The sequence below is a fragment of the Pseudochaenichthys georgianus genome, chromosome 13, assembly GCF_902827115.2.
Source record: "Pseudochaenichthys georgianus chromosome 13, fPseGeo1.2, whole genome shotgun sequence".
NCBI lineage: Eukaryota > Metazoa > Chordata > Actinopteri > Perciformes > Channichthyidae > Pseudochaenichthys > Pseudochaenichthys georgianus.
Genome location: NC_047515.1, coordinates 4,726,659 through 4,750,997, shown reverse-complemented (window position 1 = coordinate 4,750,997; position 24,339 = coordinate 4,726,659). Strand labels below are relative to the sequence as shown.

Genomic DNA, 24,339 nt, shown 5'->3' with positions numbered 1-24,339 from the left:
ATTGGTATGGGTGTAGCCTACCCCAGCCATACCCTGGCGCTGCCACTGGTGGGATGTATGGGGCGGGCCATTCTGCAGATGCGTTAAATATTTTAACGCAATTAATTCAAAAAATGAATTACCGCCGTTAACGCGATCATTTTGACAGCATTAGTTTATATAAATATTTGTATTGAATTTTTTTTCTAATTTATTTATTTTAATCCAAAATGGAATAACAATCACAAAACCCAACTTCCCCGGCGATAAACAGAGTGTTCTGATTGGATGGATTGGTGTCATTAGAGCGTCTGTACAGTACAATGATGAAACCCCGGTATCTCTTCATCAGCCTACCTGTTTGTGGGGTCCTCTGACGATGTGTGTGCGGGCCCCTTCACATGCCGTCCTCATGGCCTCCATAGAGGGAGTCCCCAACAGGTCAGTGATCAGATCCAGCTGCACGGTTAAACACACGTTATGGTTCAGCATGCCGGATCGTTTTCTTTGAGAACAGAGTAATTCATTTCATACCAGCGAGGAGCAACTAAATCCCACCAGTAATACCATCCTCATAAAAAAAGACAGTATAATGTATAACAAACCTGTGAAGATCCTCTCACATGTATCAGACATGCTTCCACAAGGTTATTTTAACCCTGGTATGGTATTCGGGTCTGTAGGACCCGTTTTCATTATTTAGGTAAATGATATGATCAATTATTTTTTCACACTCACACTCAATGGCCGTGGCTCATTTTCTGTGAAGAACATATATCGGAACATATTTTCAATGACCATTCAGTGTGTGTGTGTGCCAATCTTTATTTTTTTCATACACTATCCAAGCTGCAAATTTGGGGCGAGACACAGTAAATAAAGCTTTGCCAGTTTGGGTCCTTATCACAGCTGATCAAGATGGCCAAACCATTCTCTGCTCAGAGGGCCTGGCAAATGATTCTGGAAGAGAGAGAACCATTTGATGACGTTGTAGAGGAAGAGGTTTCAGAATGTGAGGATCACATTTCTGAGAAATCTGAGTCTGACAGTGACTTTGAAGAAGAGGATGAGATTGAGCATCATCTAGTTACAAAAAAAAGACGAGCCACAGGACCAGCCGGTCAGCGGGCAGAAAAACAAGTAGCACTTTCATTCATTCATGTGATCTAACAAATGTAAAAGGGCAAATATAAACCGTATATGCTGTTTAAATTGCTTGTAATTGAGATTAAGTAAACATCTGTTGAGTATTTTAACATCAAATAGTTTGATTGTGTTGAATTGAAGCCAAAAAAGGCAGCGGGTCCACCAGACCCACGGACGCTGGCTGAGTAACACAAATATGAACACCACACAAGGGTTCAATGTAAGAAGTGGCAAAAATAGTTTATGCTTATATAAATATTGGTATTTTATTTTAATCTTTTGTTGGACATTTTAATTTACTCCTTTGTTTATATAAATATATTCTAATTATTTAAAAAATATATTATTTTTCTTTTAATTTATAATATTTTAGTATTAATTATTTTAATAAATGGTATTGTTTATTTTATTCAAAAATGTTGGGCACAAAACCCAACTTGCTTTTTAATGTGTGCACAACTGCACATGTGTCTGTTTGATTATGTATGTCTATATGTATATATACTGTATGGGGGTGTACAGGTGTGTATGCATGTATTTTTAATCTCCCCGTCTGTATCACACAAACAGAAGATTGATAAATAAAAGTATTGATTGTGATTCTTATAGAATATTTAGAGACACCCAGAGAAGCTTTTGTATCATGAACAACTCTCACGTTTCAGCTGTCTGTACCACTGTTCATTATACTGAAAACACCATCTTTTTAACACAAATACTGTTTATTATGCTGAAAACACCGTTTTAAATTCACCCATGCCTAGTTATAGCTTCCAATCTACCATCACTTAAGCTCTAAAGGCTTTTAATGTGAAACGTTTGGTTTCACAGGCGGCAGATTAACAGTGTGCAAAATAAAAGCAGCTTGGAAACAATCAGTAAATAATTGATGTTGTGGAAATGTACATTATCCTGAATGTATCAAGACAACAAAAGTAACCATAGAGAGAGTGTTGAGTGACCAGAAAGGTTTCTCACTCAAATATGATGAAATATAAAACTGGAAATTGACAATAAAGACCTGGTTGGTTCTCTATGCAGATAACAACAGCGTGACTATTGTAAAACCCTATTTTGTGTGTACATTTTATTTGATGTGTATATAGTATATGAATACTGTGTGTGTATTTAATTTAGGGCTGGGCAATATATTGATATTGTGATTGGATATCATCTTAGATTTTGGAAACTGTAATTGTAAGTATTTTTTTAAGGGCTGTAGAGTAAATTGAATTAACTTCACTACGTAAATCAAGCATCAAAGAAACCCCTATGGATGGATGATGATCCGTTACCTGCTGGATGGGACTCTGGGCTTGGAAGAGGATGCGTCTCCCCAGCAGCTCAGCGAAGATGCAGCCCACAGACCAGATATCGATGGAGTTGGAGTAATGGCGGCTCCCCATGAGGATCTCAGGAGCCCGGTAGTACTGCGTCACCACTTCCTGAGTCATGTGTCGGGACTCGTCCGACTCCTCCACCCGGGCCAGGCCAAAATCACAGATCTGGAGAGCAGTCGTTCATAGGTTACTACACCTGTCCCATATTTGACTTTTTCCACTTGATTCATTAGTCTGTGAGGGTTTGATTATTCCACCAATGTATTTTAAAACCATTTGTTTTGTTTGAGTTTTCCCCAGATCGGCCTAGAAGAAAAGAACATGTACAATGCATGTACAATTGTCCTTTTAATAACTTGAATCTTCCTAAAGCCTGTAAAGTTAACAACTTATTGACACTGTCACAAAGGTATTGAAAAAGCTCTGTAGTTATCGAGGTTTCCAATGTTCTTCATATAGCCCCTAAGTACAGACCTGTAGCCCAAGGTACATACTGTACTTACCAGCCAACATAAGAAAACAACTATTATTTGTCATCAGTTTTGGTTGATGAAGTTAACACAGATACAACTATTGTTCATTACATTACTTTGTGATGCATTGTGTCCATGAATGTTACAACAAAATACAATGCAGTAATAAGACTACACTATCAAGAACAGCTTGTAAAATGACAATGGAGCAGAAATAAAACTCTGACGAGTTTCTGTCTTATTGTCCCCAGTTTGGAGATGGATTCTGAGTCTCTGACATGTTCAGTTGTCCCTCCTGTTGTGTTCGGGTCAAATCTGACCGATGTACTACTTTCATCAATCATAACTTTTTAGTTTTACATTCGATTGCATTAAGGCTTCATGACATCCTTCACAGGAGACTTTTGAACATATTGAATAGCTGATCACCACTTTCATTGAATTCTGGATGATTTAGTCAACTTTGTAACACCATGGTGCTCCCGGCCAAAAATGACCGCTATAAAGAAAAGGAATTAGTAACCATCCAGATCAGATAACACACACACACACCCACATACTCTAGATGTGTTCCCCCCCCTTTATGTGCCCAATCCCCCCATGTGAATCACACCTGGCATACACAATACATGTTCAGTGTCTGTTCTTTGTATATGTACTGCAGTTTTTCATGTATACCAGTACTCTGATACAATATGTACAGTTTGAAAGGGTGTTCAATGACATTTGGTGATGATTAATGGTTTTTGTGTTTGTGTGTTTGACCGCGAACACCAAAGTAAGGGGGGGGGGAACGAAGAGAATAGGAGGGTTAAAGAAGGATGGCCAATTAAAGCCCGTTTCATACACCTTGAGCACACAGTTGCTGTTGACCAGGAGGTTGCCAGGTTTGATGTCTCGGTGTAGAATGCCAGCAGAATGAAGGTATTTAAGTCCTGGTGATGGTACGGTGCAGGAGGAAGAGACAACAGGAGAGAATATTACACCAGACATGGTATAGATTTGCAGTACTTTGAATTTCAACCAGTTGCTTTTATCTTTTCCAACTTACTTTGAAAGAAACCAAAACACTGAACTTGAATAAAGTGAACAATGGCAGGAAAGAGGATTTCAAAGAAAAGTAGCTGAGAACCTACCTCGTAGAATCTGATAAAGAAACACTTTGGCGTGGTCCGAGCTCAGAGGCTGTGGTGAGACGATGATCTTATGGAGGTCACTTTGCATCAGTTCAGTCACCACATAGCTGACCAGTGGGGAATTAAGGGGGGAAACAGAAACACATCCAACAGCAAATCTCACTGAGAACCTCTGTGTTCTAAAGCCATACTCAATATCTTACAGTTAAGCCTCAGAATCAGCAGGACTCCCGTTTCCAACTATACCCAAGGACAGTTTAGTGTTCTCGTGACAGCTGATCTGGCCTCCTTGCCCTTAGAATATGTCTATCTTGGATATCAATTGTACTTGACTTGGAGCAAATATTTAACATTTTAAGCCATTCTCGATCTCCACAAGGTATAAGAATATATTGCCACAATACAAACCAGTCCTCTGTTCAACCCAAAAATTACAATATGTATTTTTTATTTATTTATATTTTATATTAATTTTTGCTTTAAGTCATCAATGCACTAGGCTCAATTAACTCATACATTTAATGCACTCTTCAATTTACTAGTTTGGGCAATTTTGCTTACACAACATGTCTTCTTTTAGAGGGAAACATCCACTAAACAGAATACTAAAAATCATCACTTCGTTTTGTTATTGTCCAACTTCAAAAACAACTGAAAACTGCTATTGAAATGGACATGTTGTGTAATGTTTATGATTGTTAGAAGTTTGCCGAGGTACTACAGAGCTGTCCAATTCCCTGAAGATAACCCATGGTGTCTGGCAACAGGTATCAACACAGAACCCTCTTTGGTGAAGGATACATTTCTTCAAAGTAGTCAATGTGAGGAGGTTGTAATATGTCCAGAGCAGAGAGAACCTGAAGAAAAGGGGAAAGCCAAGATATGTTGTTTTCACGTTGATACCAGGTGTGAGACCGAGACATCCAAAGACATCTATAGACTGCGTTTCAGTCGTCATGCTAACAAGGCTAACGCTACTAATCAAGAGAATCAATCCTGAAAGTTAGCTGTGAGTTGAAGCAAATTTTCAAAGTCGCCAAAAGACTGTATACTAAATGATTTGTCAGTAACATGACATCACTGGGCTCCAAGTGTGCAAAGTCTATGGGCCCAGGTCCCCAGATGATCCAGGTCTTTTTCTACTCCAGTTTGGCTTTGCATGCCACTGAGAAATGTTTATATGAATGAAAGGGGGGCATGCCTCCAACGCTCTATCCATTTCTCTTTAAACATCCATGATGAGAATGAAATCATTGATTGGAAAAGCTTGCGACTCGTGCTAGCGTTGATAGACTTGTCGGTCACAGGAGGACTGTCATTCACAATGGCCTGCAGGTAAAGAAAGGGGTTCTCCACGTGTGTTTGCAGCTGGTACTTACGTTTTCATGTTTGAAGAAGCATAGCATCTTCAGCTCCCGAAACACCCTCTTGCAAGAAACAAGGTTTTGGAAGACATTCGGCATTTTTTTTAGGGCAACTCGCTTTCCATCTCTGGGGTCTGTCACTGACCTGAGGGGGAAGAAGAAGGTCCCCAGGGGGTGATTATTCATTATATTTTAGACACCTTGACCTTTTCTATTGCATAACTGAGAAGTCAGTTTTAATATTGAGAAGAAAACGTTCCAAGTATGGTGGAAACTAGGGGTGTAACGGTATCCGTATTCGTCCCGTCACGGTTCGGACGTCACAGTTCGGCACATGCAGTCACACGGCGAATACGCCTTTTTTTTACGAGTGGGGAAAAAAGTCTGTCATTCAGGGCAGTATCCACTACACTATATATAATCCAGGGGGCGGTATTGCGCCTAAAAGCTGTTTGCCAGCCGCCCTTAAACAACAAATGAAGAACAAGAAGAAACAACAACAAAACGAACAAAATACAAGAAGAAGAAAAGTTAGTATGGCGAGTTCAGATAACACACAGGAGCTAGAACCCACCTGCTTCTTTTAAATCAGCTGTGCGGGAACATTTCGGGTTCCCTGTGGACTACAATAACGATGAAGTGCGCGAGTGGTGGATCGGACGAGGACGGTGTGTCGGTGTTGTTAGATAGCGGTGCGGTATGCTAATGGTAACACACGCCAAACATGCTAAATCACATCAGAAGGCATCACCCAGATTTGCCAATCACCGGAGCCCGGTGAAAGACAACAGCAGTTCAACAGCTGATCCCCGCTGTTTTTAAGAAGCCAAGAGACATGAGAGCCGAGAGACCAAAATAAATAACGGAAGCTTTTGACATAATGTTTTTCAACGACTTTGCGCTCTTGAAACACTTTCTTATTATTTATGATGTAATATTTTCAAGACATTCTTTTTAGTTTTACAGCTTTATGAAACCTTTTAGTTTGACATCAGCCATTATAGATAATATGGCCATCTGAGTGTGTGGTGCTGTTTGTGGTTTGTTTTTAACTGTTTAATACAGTTAATTATTCAAAATGTCAGAGTTCCTTATTTTGAAACTGAAACTTGCACTACTGTTCAAAAATAAATAACAACAAACCTGGAATTACGCATTTGGGACTTTTTTTTGCTTTTTCTAGTTGTACCGAACCGTGACCCCCAAACCGAGGTACGAACCGAACCGTGACTTCTGTGAACCGTTACACCCCTAGTGGAAACCATTTAATGAAATGAGATATTCTGTGAATGTGCATAGTCCCCTGAGGATGGTTAATAATGTTTTTGCTGACATTTTCGATCCGTTAATGTCAATAGAATAATCAAATAGCTGAGATATCTTTTATGCAAGCTTGATTATTTGTCTGATCTTGGATTAGGAAAGTGTGACAAGTAAATGAATGAAGGGATAAGGGCAGAAAGAATACTTTATTACCCACCCCAGTGTTTGTAGGTTGAGCACCTTTGTGGGGCCAAATTTTAATCTCCACCCTAAGGTCTAAGCCCTGAACCCTTTAGGGACTTAACTGACGTCAGAGGTAAGTGCTTGAGTGCTACAGTAGATGCTGCAAAGGCTCATGAAAACCATAAGCATAAAACACTTTAAGTCAATATATTAAGTTCCCTTGTCAATGACAAACATGTTGTCTATGATTTTGCCTTGTGGGTTTGGGATTTCTTTTATGTACGTTCTTTCTTTCCTCACTGCCAAAGCACTTACAGGCTAATTGTTTGATTTGACCATCTTCCAGGCTTGTCCAGGTAATCGTCAAATAATTTGTTTTTGTCAAATGTAGTATCATTCAGCAGAAGTCCAAAGAAATGGTTTCCAAATAAATGATGCATAATGTACTGCCAATGCGTGAATCGTACTGATGTTTTCCCTTGTTATTGTAGGGATTCTACCTCCATAAGATTTTGAAATGTGGGAATAACGTTCATCTCTTTCATTTAAGCTTCCAGGCTTCTCTTGGTAACCCGACCATTACCGTCACAAACGTAAGTTCCTCATGCAAGGCGTGCAGAAATGCAGACTTACACAAAGTGTGAATAAAGGGCTTAACATATAATTGAGCCCGATAGGCTTGTTGATGTGGCAGTGGCAAAGCCCTTAGACCTCACACTCTTAGCTGGAAAGTGCCTCAAAGTCCAAGATTCCTAGTGTGGACGTTTAGATTGGGCCTTATTTAGCGATAGTTCAAAAAACTCATGCAGAGACCAAAGCCTTATGAGGAACACAACAAGCGTAAGTAAGAATATTTGAACTCTACACACTGTAGTCCTTTCCAACCACCCTTCACCTTCAGTGACCTTTACAAATAGGATCAGTTAAAGCAAACAGATGGCGGCGCACTAAGATCCAGTCTTTCACAAATACTTAAACAATGTTTTCAACCCTTGAGTACCAACAGCCACAGCGCTATGGAAAGGTGTCATGCTGCTTGAAATTACCGTAAAAGCTCATTTTATCATTAATTATGACTTACAAGCCTTAAGTTAATTTGTTCAGTTGAGTGTTTTCCGGTTTGCTGTTAAACTCAACTCTTCCTTTGTGTGTACCAGTTGGCTTGATGAAATCAGTGTTATGGGACATTTCCACGGCACTAACTCAATAAGCAAAACAAAGTCAAATTGTTCCGTACTCGCCACTTTGCTGCTCTCCCATTTTTCTTCTTCTGTAACAGAATGCACTTCCATGTTCCACTTTGCCCCTTTTAGATTGCTGTTAATCTCAGTTTTTTCCCGTTAGCAGTATTTTACGGACTTTGACTTTTAAAATCTGTTGACGGCTGACAAATTAAAAAAATCACATCTTAATGCTTAGTGTGATACATCACAGCTTTTAATGCAAATCATCTGCGGGAAATATTTAGCTTTATTATGGTACTCAACAAAGTATGAAATCAGTGAACCCAAGCGGCATGCTCCAGTGCTGAACAATAAAGCCTTTGCAGCATTGCTAAACACAGGGCTCAACGAATCGAATCCTAAAGTCAATGTTTTGTTTGGTTTGTCAGAAGCCTGTTATAAGGTCTGTAGTTAACAGAAATGTACCAATTTTCTCTGCAACATAAAACACCCCACTTGTGCTTTTACATGACTTAAAGAATGCTGTTGCTCAAGTGGCTAAATGGTAATACTAAATGACATTACGCCAAACATTAGCCGCCTTTACCTTAGCGGTGTTGACGTGGATATTATCCTGCCAAACAAAGTGTGTGTAAGTATCATAAACATGCGTTTGCCACAAATCTTATTTTCTGCATTAATCCAATGAAAAGAATCTGACTCTGGAGTTGTTAACTCTTCCCTCCTTCACCTTTTCCTAGCCAATGTAGAGTCCGAGAAAACAAATATCATAATAAGTGAGAATTTTAAGAGTGTGACTATGAGCTATCAAGCAAGCTAATGCAAGCTAGCAGACAAGCCTGCTGCTGCTGCTTTGCTGCTTTTTTTTTTATAAATCATCCACTGGATAATGTATACTTATTGTAAACTACAAGAATTGTAAAAGTCATCACTCATAAATACTTTGGAGTTTATAAATGCGCCTCTAATTCAAATGACAGAATGCAGTGTAGACTGCAAAACAAGGATAACGCCGTCAGTGAAATGGGCAAACAAACAAGTAGATATCATATAACATGTAAAAAGGTGGGATGAAGTAACCGTTAAAATCTTATTTTAGCATTTCATTGAGATTACTGAAGTTATTCACCATGTTATTCTACTTGGTGATACAGTCACAGCCCATTCCAACGACATGCTTTAGTCCACTTACAGCAGGTAGTGTGTTCTGTTTCTGTTCATATCACTCAGGGATTTCAAAAATCATTGATTTAGATACATTATCACAACGAACAAACATCATGATTAAATTACTTCTTGTTGTCAATTTACTTTATGGTAGGTGCCCATTTAGGCTACACGATTAAAATATCTGAACTGCATTATTAGTCCATACAGTAATGCTACACTTTTACTCACATAAGAAGGCATTCAGTATGCCTCTATTACAAGTTGATTATTATATTATAATGCAATTATTGGAAATCAGTGGCTGCCTGGAGGTTTGGCTTGTAGTACAGAAGAGGATTAGGGCCACATATTAAATATGTGTTCATTTCTGAGTAAAAATGTTTTTTGGTCGAAAGGTTTTAAGATTTAGCTGAACATTTATTTAGAATTCGGAGGAAAAAAAAGTGATAATAATGACTTTTCTCAGATGTTTGACTTTTAATCACAGAACTCAAAATCAAAAAAACACTTTTGGTCAGAACTCAATACATTTGGCCCTAATCCTATTCCGTATAAATGAATACTGGTACAGTCAGTGAATAACAATATAAATAAAAAAGTATTGCACTGCACTTACCAGACAACCCCGAACGCTCCATAGCCTATGGGCCTGTCAGACTCTATGTCCAGCTGCGGCTGCAGGTGGAGCGTGTGCTGCTGCTGCTGCTGCTGCTGCTGCTGCTGCTGCTGCTGATGGTGCTGCTGCTGCTGCTGCTGCTGCTGGTGGTGGTGGTGCTGCTGCTGCTGCTGCTGCTGCTGCTGGTGGTGGTGAGCTTTCCCAGCGGCGGCCGCCTGGACCAGGGCGGGAGCCGCAGCGGCTGCCGGTCCGGGAGCCTGTCCCAGAGCAGGAGACGGGAAGTAGGGCTGCTGCTGGCCGGGGTTGAGCATCACCGCAGCGGCAGCAGCAGCCGTGGAGCCGTGCTGCTGCACCGTGTGCACGGCGGCGGCGGAGCCCGGGTGCTGCAAGTGATGCTGGCCCGCGTGGTGGTTGTGATGCATGTGGGGAGGTGGAAGGTGCTGGAGTTGGTGGTGGTGATGCGGGTGATGAGCAGCTACTGTAGAGGAGCCACCGTTGTAAGCAGCCATCATTTTTGGAACATTTGTAGCCGTTGTGCCGCAAAGAGCCATTCAATGACCCGCCAGAAGCCAGCTCTAAAAGTGATGCAAGCTATCTGTCGACTGATGGAACTATTAAAAACTGTGGAAATGTGGAAACAACAACACCTGCTACTTTAAAAGTGTGGGTAGAGAAACCATTGCGGTGTGCCTCCTCATCATAATGCCAACAAGGATCTGACCCACTTCCTCTAAATGAGTTGTCTTGCTTTCACACCATTAGGCTACTGTAGCCCGGGGCTAATATCGGAAGCATGTCATGAGAGTACAGTAATGGCCACCCAAGTCTGAAAATATGTACAGTTCCACTGCCAACAATGATGAATAAAAAGTTTGGACTAAAATAAATAAATAAAAAGTCGGTGGCCCTAGATGTCCCTCATGATAGAGGTGGCGCCCCCTCCCTCCGGATGAGATTCCCCGTGTTGATAGAACAGTGTGATCGAAAGCCTGTCACATAGGAAGCAGATCACTCATCTTTTAAAAGTGTCCAAGTTTGCCTCGGCTCCGGTCTTCTTCTCACGACAGGGGCTCCACACGGCTCGCATCTATCCAAACTGAGTCCTCCTCCCGGTGTGTGCGCAGGTCAGACACGGGTAATCTCCGAGCCGTAATTAATGCTGCTGATCCGGTGCACGGGAGCTTGTATCCAAACCCAGGCCACAACAGGAGAGCGCAGGCAGGGCCAGGCCTCGGTCCTCCACTCCACTTTACTCTACTCACATATTAAATACACTCCAGCGAGGCGCGCATCTGGAAGGAAACCCCCGTCATTCTGACAGAGTTACCAAGCTGAGACCATGACTCAAAAGACGAGATGAGAAATCCTCGCAGACGGTTGGCAGGCAACTTATTTTCCCCATCGACAGCCTTGTTTCTGGTCACACTGTCGTTTCGCAGCTCATAGTCACATATCCAGGGGATATCGTTGCAGGGGGGGAAGTTGAATCCGTTGAATGCAGGATAAAGTATCCAGCTGCCAAACTAGAGATAAACAGTCTTCAACCTGACAGCTCGGAGCTAGCAAAGCGATGTCGCTAAATCACACAAACTGTACTTCCGTTTGAGTCGGTGTCGCTGAGTGTGTTCGCCGGAGAAGAGGAAGCACCCCCCGCCGCCTGAAGCTCTACACTCCGGGCCCCCGCCACTCCGTTGACACTGACATTATCAAACTATTGGTCACAAGGCTAACTATGATGTGCAGTTGATCCAACATGGTGAACAAACCCTTAGCGACTCGGCGGTGAGATTACGCAGGACTGCCAGCCAATCACCTTCCGCAGCGCAATGACATCATGGTAATCCATGTGATTGACAGCGTGCGCAGCCAATGATGTCTGCAGGCTGTTGTGAATGCTGCTCCGAGGAACCAATGATATCCTCACAGAGACAGTGAATAACTAACTGACTGTTCAATTCAAGAAAAGAAAAGATCTGGCGTCAAGTCCCAAAACAGACCGATAAACCAATCACGTACAGTGTATTAAAAGAAGGAAACGGGATTTCCTTGTTAGATTGATTACAATATAATTTGGGGGAAATGTAGCCTTAAAACAGTGTGTTAATGGCTGAACTGGGTTTTATTCCTTCATGTGTCAGTCGATGCAGGTCAAACTGCTCAAGAGTGACTTGAAAGGCGCTATACAAATTTCATCTATTATTATTATTACTGCACTCAATCCGCCAACTGAATTCAGTTTCAAACATTTGTCAATTGCACTTCTATGAGTGCATACTCAATTTGTCATTATGCCCAACATTAGTTGAGTAAAGTTAGAACGATATTGGCAGATTCGGATTTCACGGATCAATAACTCATGAACAAAACGTTATTCAGACACAAATGACGTCTCCTATGTACCGTGGTAAGGTTGACAACGAACTACATTCACATGTTGATACAAAAAAAGCCAATATGCGCCGTCCTCCGAGCTGGCCACATTAAATTGGTCTCTTTCAGTAGCCGGAGAAGAAACAAGTGCTCAGGGACCGTCTGCAAAGTGCGTTCTCCGAAAAAAGAAAATACAATAATATTCAATAACGTCACTATTATACAGTATATTTCTACCAAACTCACTACACACATCAATAGTCTCCTGATGGTCGGACTACAGCAGAGAGTTTGGAAGAATATGGTGTGGAATAATTTTGGTGAATATTTATAGTGTAACATCTTCAATAAATATGTTATAATCTTCAATAGCGTCACTATTATACAGTATCCATATACAGAAGACTTCTCCACGCTGCTTTCAAACTGTGAGTAAACAACATGTGCTTCACTTGGAGGCTGTCTGAAGGTGTACACAGGTCTCAGATGGACTTGGTATCACCTTAAGAACGATATTCAGTAATAAATCTGGCAACAATAGCTGGTTTAAATGATTTATTGGAGCTTGCAACGTTTTGAACAGACATCCCCAGTCAACTTGTTTTTCTTTTTGTAGTCCCCGCTGTTCCCGTCCGGATATCTCCATCGTAACCACAACCTCACACACTGGTACTGAATGTGCATCAAAGTCTTCCTACCGAGCCAAATATACCAAAAGAGTTATGTAAACGACAGAAGAAGTGATCGAAATGTGTATTTCAGTCGAAGGCCACGCCCCCCACCTCTGTAAACCAGTTGATCGGGGAACCAGTTAATCCGGAACACCGGCATCGGCGTCGGCGAGTCCTCTGGTGACTGCTTGGTGTGTCAGGGCCTTTAGCAATATTGAAATGTTTACCTGCCACTCACACATCGCTAAAATGCGCCTCAACCTTCTGCGCCTTCTGTTGGATCTTGCCATTGCACCCTCTAACAGGCGACGGATAGCAACGCAGGTCAATGCAGCCGAGAGATGTTGGTTGGACCATGACGTCCGTGTCCGTTTCCGTTTCCTGCGGAGAGAGGGGAGGCCGTCCCAAAGCTTGCTGCTGTATTTATACCCTTAACCCTTAATGGAGGGAACTTCATTCAGCTGCGAGTGTGCCTACAGACGGAGTTCACTCCGTCACGGAGGGGTAGGGTCGAGGGAGTGGTTTGGGATTGGGCCTAAGTGCTTTGACAAAAAATCCATTAAAAAATGTCATCTGTGGAAGCCGTAGTACTGTAAAAAGCACGACCAATCATTTTAGCCGACCCGGCTAAAATAACTGGATGGCCTACCTGTCTGTCAGCCTTCTATCTGTGCACAAACTTATCTCATGCCCTCACTGGTCATGTGCGCGTTCGTGTGTGTTGGAGGAGGGGCTCTGTAAGGAAGTGGCAGATTTTTTCCGGTTGTGTATTTTCAAATTCTAGCGCACTCGAGCCGGTTTCTCCAAAATGTTGTATTGGCTATACTCTCTTACAGTTTGGCTAATCTGTGTCACAAATACACTTTTTTGGGAGGGGCAGTATAAGAACTGTATGTGTTTAAATCTGGGATTTTTCATCAGCCTTTATATTTATTTCAGATTTCAAATCCTAACTGTATGGCACAAACACCAATTTCAATTTATTTCTAAACAAACCATGTTGTTCCGTTTAGACAATCGTGACAGTATAGTAAAAAAGCAAGACACAATTCATGTGTTTTTATCCAACCCTTTTATTGTTTTTCGAAACTGGCGAACAATTTGTTATGCTGGACATCAACTAGTTCTTTGAAAAACGTTTCATAGTCCTTTGTTGGATTACACTGTATAACTGTATGAATGTTTTTGCTTGAATAAACAAATAAAGAAGACCAAATAATTAACATTACGAAATATTAGCAAGCAAGTAGTGGCATTTGTGGCAGATGCCGGAAGTACCTGCGACAGATGCCACGGAGTAGTGGCATCTCTGGCAGACGCCAGAAGTAGTGGCATCTGCAAATACGGGTTTAAACAGCAGCATTTGTCACGGAAGGCGAGTAGCAGCTACCGTAAACCTTCTCTTACTCTGGCATCTCGTGGCAACTCCCGTTCAGCAGCGACAGATGCATCTGCAAGTAGTGGCATCTGTGGCAGATGCCGGAAGTACTTGCCACTGCCTGCAGATGCCACGAAATGTGCTTGCCCTCTCTCTAATGTTGTCATGGTACCAATGTGTCAGGGCTCAAAGTTCCTCTCTGTAGGCTGTCAGGCTTGTTCTACACAGCCAACTGGATGATGGTTATGGACAGGGGCGGACTCAGGCAGTCTGAGGGGCTGGGGCAGTACAAAATAATAGAGGCCCCAGCTACCTGTGGTGGGCCACCAGAGTGCAGGGAGAAGGTCTGGCATATGCAAAAGCCACCTTGTAGTGTGTCACTTTCTTCAATATAAGAGCTCATTCAGGCCTTTTCTTTTGCGTGTTTCTCAAACTAGCTTTGGTATTTTTGGACTTCACCATGTAGGTGTGACCACAGACTGGAGCGCGACAAGTTTAAAATGTTTGAATACATCTGTCAGTTGATGTGCAGACTACCTGCAGCTGTGCCAGGGAGGCCCTAGATCTGTCTTGCGTGCGCTAAATAATTGAGGACTGCAGGAATAATTATTCATATTTATTTTTCTGTGCACTTTGCACTGTGTGTTTTGCTTGTAATTTCATCAGAGCTCTGAGTGGACTAGAATATTGATAATCTTGAAGCATGACTTTCCCACAGGTTTTCTTTTCTTTTAATTACATCACTTTTCCCATTTTCTTTCTCATCCACAGTCCATTTTTGTTGCACTTGACTTGGCCATGCGCATTAGTTAACGGCAACCATTCCCTATGTAACAGGCAGCGATCACCACCAGGTTAATGCAGGCGGTTCAGATGTATACATTTAATTTAACATTTTGGAGACTAGCTTGACATTTTCAAGTTCTTCCAAGGGTCAATCCGGGTCGAGTAAATATTCTATAAATGAATGGAGTGAGTTAGATTGGAAATAAACGATGTCTTCCTAGGTCTATTGTCCTCGTTATTAAGAAAATAATATACAATTACAAATACAATACCTTTATTTGGAATTAAAGTCAGCCTAATTCAATTATGAACAACCACTAAACTGTAAGGGGCCCAAGGCCAATGAAACCTGAACACCTTATTGAAGTGAATCATCTGCAAATAAATAGTCCCAATTCCTGTCCTACCAAAATCTATTACATGAATTCTTCATTAACAGTTGCTGAAACCTGTACATAAAGTAAGCCCTTGAGTTTCACTTCGTCAATTATGTTTTACTCAATCTACATATAAAGTGAATAAATCACATAAATTGTTAAATCCCCAAAACTAGCTTACATATTCATGAACTGTTCAATTTCCTGAGCATAGCTGAATAATAATCCACCCATTCTGGTGCTTTTAATAACATTGACATTTATTCTAAAAATAAATTCATTTATTTTTTGTTTGTCACATTTGATCTGCCACTTATTCGCACAATCCTGCTCCACAGGCACAGCACAAGGTTTTTCCTGACAGTTTGCTATGGTGTATTCATTGAAACAATGTGTGTTGTGTTGTAAACCGAAGTTTTCTAATGTTAGTTTTTGTTAACCGTGAGGGCATGTGAGTGCTTGTGAGTGCCTGAATGTGGCAGGCAAATCTTCACCGCACTGCGCTTATAGGGCAATTAGCGCTGATAGCACAGTTGGCCAAATAGCTTGCAGCTAGTCTTCAATAGAGTGCTTCAGGAATAAGTCCAACACCTAAGAATGAGTTACCATTTTGTCAATTTTCTTTTAATGTATTCTTGATTCAATACCTGAAAGGAGCCCTTTCAATGCCTACTTCTGGGTCGGCCTACAAAATATATGTAATTTTCCTGACCATTTACAAGCCTGTTTGTGGGAAGTATTTCCTCTGTTCGAGCCTGCCAGCATAAAATAAACACCTTTTTTTTTTTTAAATAAGAACATTTATAAATAAAACATTTAATCTAATTTCACTTGAATTGTGTCTTTATTTATTTTTAGCCAATACCACAGTAATTACTTTTACACAATTCATATTGGTCCTCCTGTTAATAATGTTTAAAATACCTTTTAAATTCTCCACTTAATTTTGCAAATTTTTTTGTTGTGACCTGGCTTAAGCTTTACGGACAAAAATGACAACAACAATAATTATAATTCTAATAAATATAATGATTATTTATTAGCATTATTAGTATAATCTTTTATTATTATCATACCTTCCTTTGGTGTTTTATTTTCGAGGACATGACCGGAAGTTGCATCCTTTTCTTGCTGGCGAACTTGACAGCGGTTTTCCTCGACCCTTCCTGCTGACTGCCACGTCGAGCTCCGTAAGGAACAGCAGGTTATTAACTTACTGTACTTTCTGCTGTATCAAACCTGGCGTCTCGGACTCCGGTAGAAACACTGGAAGAACGGCCAAAACACATTCTCCGCGCGGAACTGTTCACAACTCCGGCTATCTGTAAGATAACGTTACCTCTGACTTTATGAATCGTCAGCAGTATTTTCTCGGGGCTGTAACTTCACTAGCTCACATTTCCTAAAGTTAGTCCATGGTAACTAGCGTGAGGAGCCACCGGATACAGGACCGTACTGTTCCTCAGCCGCATATTGTAATGCGTTAAAGAACATGTGCTGCAGTCTGGCAAACGGAATAACCCGTGCGTAAAGTCCATCATCGTATTAAGCTAGTTAAATTCCAGTAAGCAGACAAAGTCACTACCTTGTTTGTTTGTAGCCTTTATTTATCCAGGTAAAAAATCCCATTGAGATCAACGATCTCTTTTACAAGGGAGACCACCTTATTTGTACCTACTGCGTACCTTATTTGTACCTACTGCATGTAATGTTAGCTGACTGCTACTCGGCGGCATCAACAATGTGTCACTCAGCAACTGACATTACTAATGTTATCATCACTTTATAAGTTATAAGTTACCAGTAAGGTTATTTGACTTGTAAACAGTGACGTCATACATGGTTAAGTCGAATGGTGTAATGGTACACAACCTTTGTGGTTCGGTATGTTTTCAGTACAGCATGTAAAACTAAATTAATAATACATTAATACAAAAACTGAAACATTTCACATTGGCCACAAATCCTTATGTTTGTAGAATGCACAATATGCAGGTGTTCATAGTTCAGGCTATTTTTTACCGGGGTCCAGTATTCCACAGAGGTAGCCTCCTCTCTACTAAAAACGCATTAGGTGATGAAAACCCGTACATCAATGTATAAAGCCATTTCACTTCTCAGATGCTGCCAGCGCAACAACACATGTCCAGGGACTGCAAGCTAAGTTACCACTGATGTTTGCTCTATTTGTTTCTTTATCATTTAAGATTCTGATGAATTCACCAGGAACAGTCTCCTCCTCTAAAAACCCCCAGAAACTGTGAGTAAAACCGGTAAAAAACACAAAAAAGGAGCAAGATGTTAAATAAACGTTTCTCCATCATGGTTCAAGGGCGTAGGATGGAGGTGCTGCAAGCTAACCAAACGTTTTGGATCAGCTTCTCCTTCAGGAGGTTTTTACGGAACAATTGGAGTTGGTCACACCACCGAAAAAGAACCCCTTGCCTGATCTGGATTATAGAAACGTTTTGCACTCATGGATGTAATGACCCTTTTTCTGTTACCTGCATTAACAGCCCAAAGGTCCTCACAAAACAAGGTGTTTGACTAATTGTGCCATGACACATTGCTTTTGGAGGCTCGCTTCAAAGCGACGCAGGAGTGAGTCCTAAACCCAGAAATTAGTTAGCATTTTAGCACTTCCAGGGTACCGTGTCTCAAAGTCAATGTTTTCTGGAATTACTTTTTAAACCGCAAACAAGATCTTTTGTTAATAAAAGCTCTTTGAGTTTTGTTCTCTGCAGTAAACACCCCAATGGCGAGTGGAGAGCTTTTACGCGTCTTACAAACAGTAGTTTCTCGAGACTGATAAACGTCAGTAGACCTAACGCGAGTCTACCTTTAGATTAGCAGTATTCACGTGAAGTCATGGGACAGTCTTGTGGTTGTTTTATAGCCTAATGTTAGCTTTTTATTTCTGGCGATTGCATTTTTGCTAGATCTATTATAAAAGTGGTGTTAATATATATATATATATATACCTTGTTGAACAAAACTGATTTCAACAGACCTTATTTTTTGCAATATTAAAATATCCGAAGAAAAGATCCAATAGCTAATAGTTGAAGGAGCTATTGGAAGGTAACTTCGGTCAACAGTTACATTTTTAAAAATCTTTATACAAAGATGTTAACTCTTTCCTGTTGAACATTTTGCTGTGACTAATTGTAAGCTTAAGACCTTTTTCTGACCCGTGTTCTCTTTGTCAGGTTCCTGTGAGCACAACAAAGAAGTAGAGGGAGCGGCCCTGGAGACAACATGAGGCAACTCAAAGGCAAAGCCAAAAAAGAAACGTCCAAGGACAAGAAGGAGCGTAAGCAGGCCATGCAGGAGGCCCGACAGCAGGTGGCCACCATCGTGCTGCCTACACTGGCTGTGGTGGTGCTGCTCATCGTCGTCTTTGTATATGTGGCCACCAGGCCTGGTGCTATAGAGTAGACATTCGAGTTCTGCTGAGAACACACAAACTACAAACTGACAATGGCTATACCCAAAGGATTACCCCCTTCATGAGACGACCGTCCCTCTGTCGGCCCAATTGTCTCAATGAAAACATCCCCCAAAGGATCCCTCTTGGCTCTGAACAGGATTCAAGCGGCAAAAAGAAGAAGTCAAACTGAGCGAAGAAACCTCTGTGCCTTCAGACGATTTAAAATGTTATCCTGTTTATTTCAGAGTAGCAGATAGATTCATGTTGATGTCTTAGAAAAAGATGCAATACCATGCGTACCAAAGGACACGTGCACAGCTTGCCAAGTTTGACCAGAGGTGTTAAAAAAATGTTTAAACCTTTGACTCGGTGCTGATCTAAATATTTCTAGTCAATGCAACATTAGCCCGGTCTCTGACATGTACCACTCTTTGGACAGCACTCACACATATCTGTATGAATATGTATGTATGACTTAGGGACAAAGAACACTTCCATTTTTTCCTAAATGCAGCACCAGAGTTTTTTATTGAATGTATTTGTAGAATTTGTTATCTCCAGTCCAGTATGTTAATACCAGGTTAATACACACATGAATATGTTCATCTTTAATGTGAATGTTACTCAATTTGTGTCCATTAAGTTATTGACAAGCATACATTTGAATCACTTATTTCATCTGTGCGATTTCAACAAGGTGCCTTAACAGATTTGAAACTATCATTTCAGTTCAATAAATTCATTTTTAAATAATTTGGAATTTGTTTAGTGTTCGAGAGTTTTGATGTATGCACATTAATGTTCTATTTGTATGTCTTGTATAAAGTGTATCTCAGTTTGTATCTGTCTTGGTAGAATCAGGTAGAGGAAATAATGAATGAGATCCAACCCAATGACCTTATATTTAGCTACGGCTACCGATATTGAATATGGTCAGTGTTATTCTGGCCTTAATGCATTCTTAAGGGTTCAAGCATCTGTTTTTACTTTGGATGGCTGATGACAGTGCCTTGAAAATATTAAATGAAACTGGACAATAGTAACTAAAATGTGAGAAAATGGAACAAAATAGAATAATTTTGAATGGAACTTGAAAAATGAATGAAAATTTAGATTAGAATGAAACTGCGTGAATATGACAGATACTTGGGAATATTGAATGAAACTTGAGAAAAATGAATGAAATAGGAGAATAGTGACGGCACCTTGAGAATATTGACTGAAACTTAACAATATTTATCAAAACTGAATATTGTCAAAAATGTGACTGAAACTGAAGAACTGAAGAAATATTGACTGGAACTAGGGAATATTTAATGAAAGTTTGACCAGCATGCGGCACTGTCAAGTTAGCTACAGCAGCATGTTTTTGTTACTGTTTTCTTTCATCCTTATGCCAATTCTAAAAATGAACTACAGATTCTGTATGAAGTCATACAGCAGTCACAAGGCAAAACATCCGGATGATTTATTTATTTATGATTCTTATTAAAGCTGCTGGTTTTTAATCAAACACACACAAGACATTATATCGTATATTTTGCATTTAAAAAAGAGAATTCTTGTTTGTAAAAGCTTCGTTTTACATTTGTAATCCCCCTCTACCACAACAAATGTTATATACCTGGATATTATTTATTCAGCTATTTTATTATTAATTATTCAGCTTTTATCACAAGTAGGCCAAACTGCCGTGTCCCAAATTATGTTTGATCAACTTCCATAACAGATATAGAAAATAAATCAAACAAATAAAAAAACATTCTACGTTGTTGTAGTATTTTGTTTAATTTGTATTATTAATGATCTTTTATTGTTTAAAGTTTTTTTTTGAAAGTGTGTGTCCCCCTGTCACTCTGATTTAAATCCCCTGGCCACGCCCCTTCACTATTCTACCATTTTTAGGACTCAAGAAGAAGAATTCATTTTGCGCATGGAAAAGCGTTTACAACAAACAGAATAATCTTCATTCAAATTTGTACATGTTTTTTAAAGAGCTTGATTGTTGTGGAAAAGCACATGTTCTTCTTCTTCTTCTTCTTATTTTTTGTGGGAATATATATATATTTTAATTTAGAGAATATGGTTAATATATGTTTAAAATATATTTTTCTGTGGTCACCAAGTGCTAGCTTGATTATCGTCACATAAGTAGCAATAGCCACGATTTGCACAACATGTCCACCAGGGACCATCCATGCCAGGGACGTGCAAAGGTACGGGCTAATGTTGCCCGGGCAACAGCCCGTTTGCCATTTTTGTCTGACCTGCCCCTTTGGAGAGAGCGAGGTTTTTGTTTTTGTTTCTATTGTGGCCGAATCAGCATGATAAGCCCACAATTAGTATTGTAGCGTCTCGCAAAGGGAAACACACATTAGGCGCATTCACACTGCGGTACTTTTCCCACAAAGGTTCATGCGAACTTAGTTCATGATCGCGTTCACACCAAAAAGAGCCGGTACTAAAATTAGTTCATGCGAACCTTTTTACCCCCTCGAAAGCGGCTCTTTTGTGAGAACAGAGCTATATTTCTGATTGGCTGGGCGGATTGCAAACCACGCCCCGTAAAACTCCCAAAAACTTTTGTGAAGCCGCCATTTTATTATCCTCGCATTAGCATTATTAGCATTAGCATTAGCCCAGCGCAGAAACGCAGAGAGACTAACTTATGGCAACACAAAATAAAACATGGGAGCAGTGGAGATGAGGAGGTGTCGGCGTTCTGGCGATTTACTCGAAAAGCCAGTCCCCAACTCCGGGACTTCCGGCCGGGGACTTTGGGCGGCAGTATACGCCGTGAAGTGGTTTGCGGCCTGCCAGTAAACCCAAAGCAGAAGAAGAAGAAGAAGAAGAAGTGAAGTCAGCGGCTTCATTTGCCTAATCCACCCCCAGGGACTTTTTCTGGTGTGAACGCGATCTGTACTAGTTCATGCGAACTAAAGAGTTCGCATGAATTAGTTCGCATGAACCTTTGTGGGAAAAGTACCGCAGTGTGAATGCGCCTCTTGTCAGCGCTGTCATCTGCTCGCTCTCTTTTCTTGATCGCCCTCTCACAGGAGAACACTTCATTGTAGGATTTCTGCCATGTCTCTACCACTTTAGTTTGTACATCTCTGTTATTAAGTTATGGAATACTAAATAAATAAGTAATTAGATTCCTTACCGTTATTGTGCTCATAAAAAATGATAAGAATAAGACTAATGCGTATTGAACTATGGTTTAATTAATTAGTGAGTTTATTTTAGGTAATTAGTTAGAAGCCCTCAGTATGTCTGCCCAGCAGTTACAATGGTCGAACTACATTAAAACAGGATTGTCCCCATTTTTTCTTTAATAGTTACTAACATTAGATATTTTTATGAGATAAGGACCGCAAAACAATTTTTTTGCCTGAATAACGAATTTAGAGGGGACACAAAAGTCAATTGAGGGTCACTTGCATTGACAGTGTTGTGTTTTTATTTTATGATCCTTTTACATTAAAAACAAGTTAGAATTTTTTTCGGGGGGGGGGGGTTCCAGTTTAGAGCAATAGGCCCCTCCAAATGTCTGTGCACGTCCCTGATGTCCACCCTGTTACTATTTTCACAGTAACAGTAAATGTTGACCATAATGTCATAAGCTGGACCGATATCAATATCTTTGCTTGTACTTTAACAAGCCATCATTAATTTGAAATAGGAATAACATTTTTTACCCCTGCAGGTACCGACCTCGACTAGGGGAAACAATGTTCCTTGCAGCTACAAAGCCTCCTCCCATTTAATCTTTGTGACAGTCTGACCATACTTCCCTGCTTCTGCATCTTTTTCATTCCAGTATGATTAAAGGGTCAAACTATCAGAACAAAAAAGATGCAGTGAAAGCATGTTCAAGATAAACCACATCAACCTGGAAATGTTTTTGTCTAAAAGTAAAGACATTATGATACAAAATTAGGGCATAAATAAATCACCAGAATGCACGAAATGAAGCAGAGTTTGATGCTCACATTTCTAAGACAGCCTGCTTATTGAGGGTCCCCTCCCCTCCTATTCTTGAAACGGAACATTGCCTGCCCTACGCCCTTGCAGTGGAAACTGGTCATTAGGGGCAGGTGGCACAGTGTCAGCAGAAAGTATTAAAAATAATGATTACAACAAAATGCAAAAAATTTATTTAAATATATATAAAATATATTTTAAGATCATGTTTAATCATCTGATTCGTCTGTACATTGCTGTTTCAGTCTGTGTTCTTCTAATTAGTGTCTACAGTGTGTGCCCATTGAGCTGTTTAGAGCCATGTGGGACAAAACCCGATCCTGCCCCTCCCTCTCACTGTCTAAGTGAACGGTGACTGTAAAAACTACACTGCGCATGCTCAGAGTATTGTCCTATTTAATGTGTGTGGCAAAAAAATAATGACCATAGGGGCATAGTGCTGCCATCCCCACCATACGTCATCTCACATCATTCAGAGCTGATTGGCGAATTTCGTGTGCCGCGAAAAGTGTGGTGTGTGAAGAGCAGACGAGAGACGCGTCCTAAAACCCGGAAGTAAGCTGCGCACGGGTTCCCTCCACAAAAAAGCAATGAGATTTCTCCATAGGATTTTAGAAAATAGCTCGAAATAAGATCTGTGGGAAACGTATCTGTTAGATAAATGCACGTTTTGTTCAGCCGGATAATATCGACATGTCTAGGCAAGGCAAGGCAAGTTTATTTATATAGCACTTTTCAACATAAGGCAATGCAAAGTGCTTTACAAAAAATGAAAGACATTAAGCATTAAAAAATAAAAGCTAATAAAATAAACATTAAAAGAAAAAAATACATGGATAAAAGTTACAGTGCAGTTTAAGATATAGTTCAATTAAAAGCAGCGACAAAAAGAAGAGTCTTCAGCCTGGATTTAAAAGTAGTCAGAGTTGCAGCGGACCTGCAGGTTTCTGGGAGTTTGTTCCAGATATTTGGAGCATAATAACTGAACGCTGCTTTACCATGTTTAGTTCTGACTCTGGGGACAGAAAGCTGACCAGTCCCTGAAGACCTGAGAGATCTGGATGGTTCATAATTTAGCAGGAGGTCAGTAATGTATTTTGGGCTACCCTACTTTTATAATTTCGAATCATAAATCTATCGATTAGATTTATGATAGACTTTTAATAAGATAAGGAGGACTTTTACAAAAAAGTAATAGAGATTTTTGTCCAGAAGGATAGGCAAATGGACTTCATCTTCAAGTCAAGGTAAGACCGCAATTTTATTGAGAATGGGATCTTACTAAGAGAGAACAATTCAATATTTAAATGATAAAATTACATTTTGTGGGTATCCTTTTGTTGAACTGTCTGTTTAAAATTAATCGAAGCATCAGACAAAAAAAAGCTTTTGAAAATAATATTATATTTTGATTTAGGTCAAAATATAATATTTGTAAACCTGAACAGTGCCTCACCAGCCATGAACCTCACTGCAGAAGCTTATATAG

At 40.2% G+C, this 24,339-nt stretch overlaps 1 protein-coding gene and 1 long non-coding RNA gene across 3 annotated transcripts in view; one reads left to right on the top strand and one right to left on the bottom strand.

Annotated features, from left to right (window-relative positions):
- Positions 1-11,629, bottom strand: part of nlk2 (nemo-like kinase, type 2) — a 31,304-nt gene extending 19,675 nt beyond the window's left edge. Inside the window, exons 1-7 of the mRNA XM_034096658.2 lie at positions 9,855-11,629; positions 5,454-5,583; positions 4,876-4,931; positions 4,075-4,181; positions 3,788-3,873; positions 2,421-2,630; positions 337-438 (exon numbers count right to left, since the gene is read on the bottom strand). Coding sequence (XP_033952549.1) covers positions 337-438; positions 2,421-2,630; positions 3,788-3,873; positions 4,075-4,181; positions 4,876-4,931; positions 5,454-5,583; positions 9,855-10,405 — 1,242 coding nt within the window. The 5' untranslated portion in view covers positions 10,406-11,629. The remainder of the gene's footprint in view (positions 1-336; positions 439-2,420; positions 2,631-3,787; positions 3,874-4,074; positions 4,182-4,875; positions 4,932-5,453; positions 5,584-9,854) is intronic.
- Positions 11,630-16,550: 4,921 nt separating this feature from the next.
- LOC117457815 (uncharacterized) lies at positions 16,551-18,691 on the top strand. Of its 2 annotated transcripts, none has more exons than XR_004553362.1 (3): positions 16,551-16,640; positions 17,644-17,696; positions 18,646-18,691. It is a non-coding gene; the product is annotated as an uncharacterized lncRNA (long non-coding RNA). The 2 variants fall into 2 exon arrangements; XR_004553363.1 differs by lacking the exon at positions 16,551-16,640 and adding an exon at positions 16,647-16,760.
- The last annotated feature ends 5,648 nt before the right edge of the window (positions 18,692-24,339 follow it).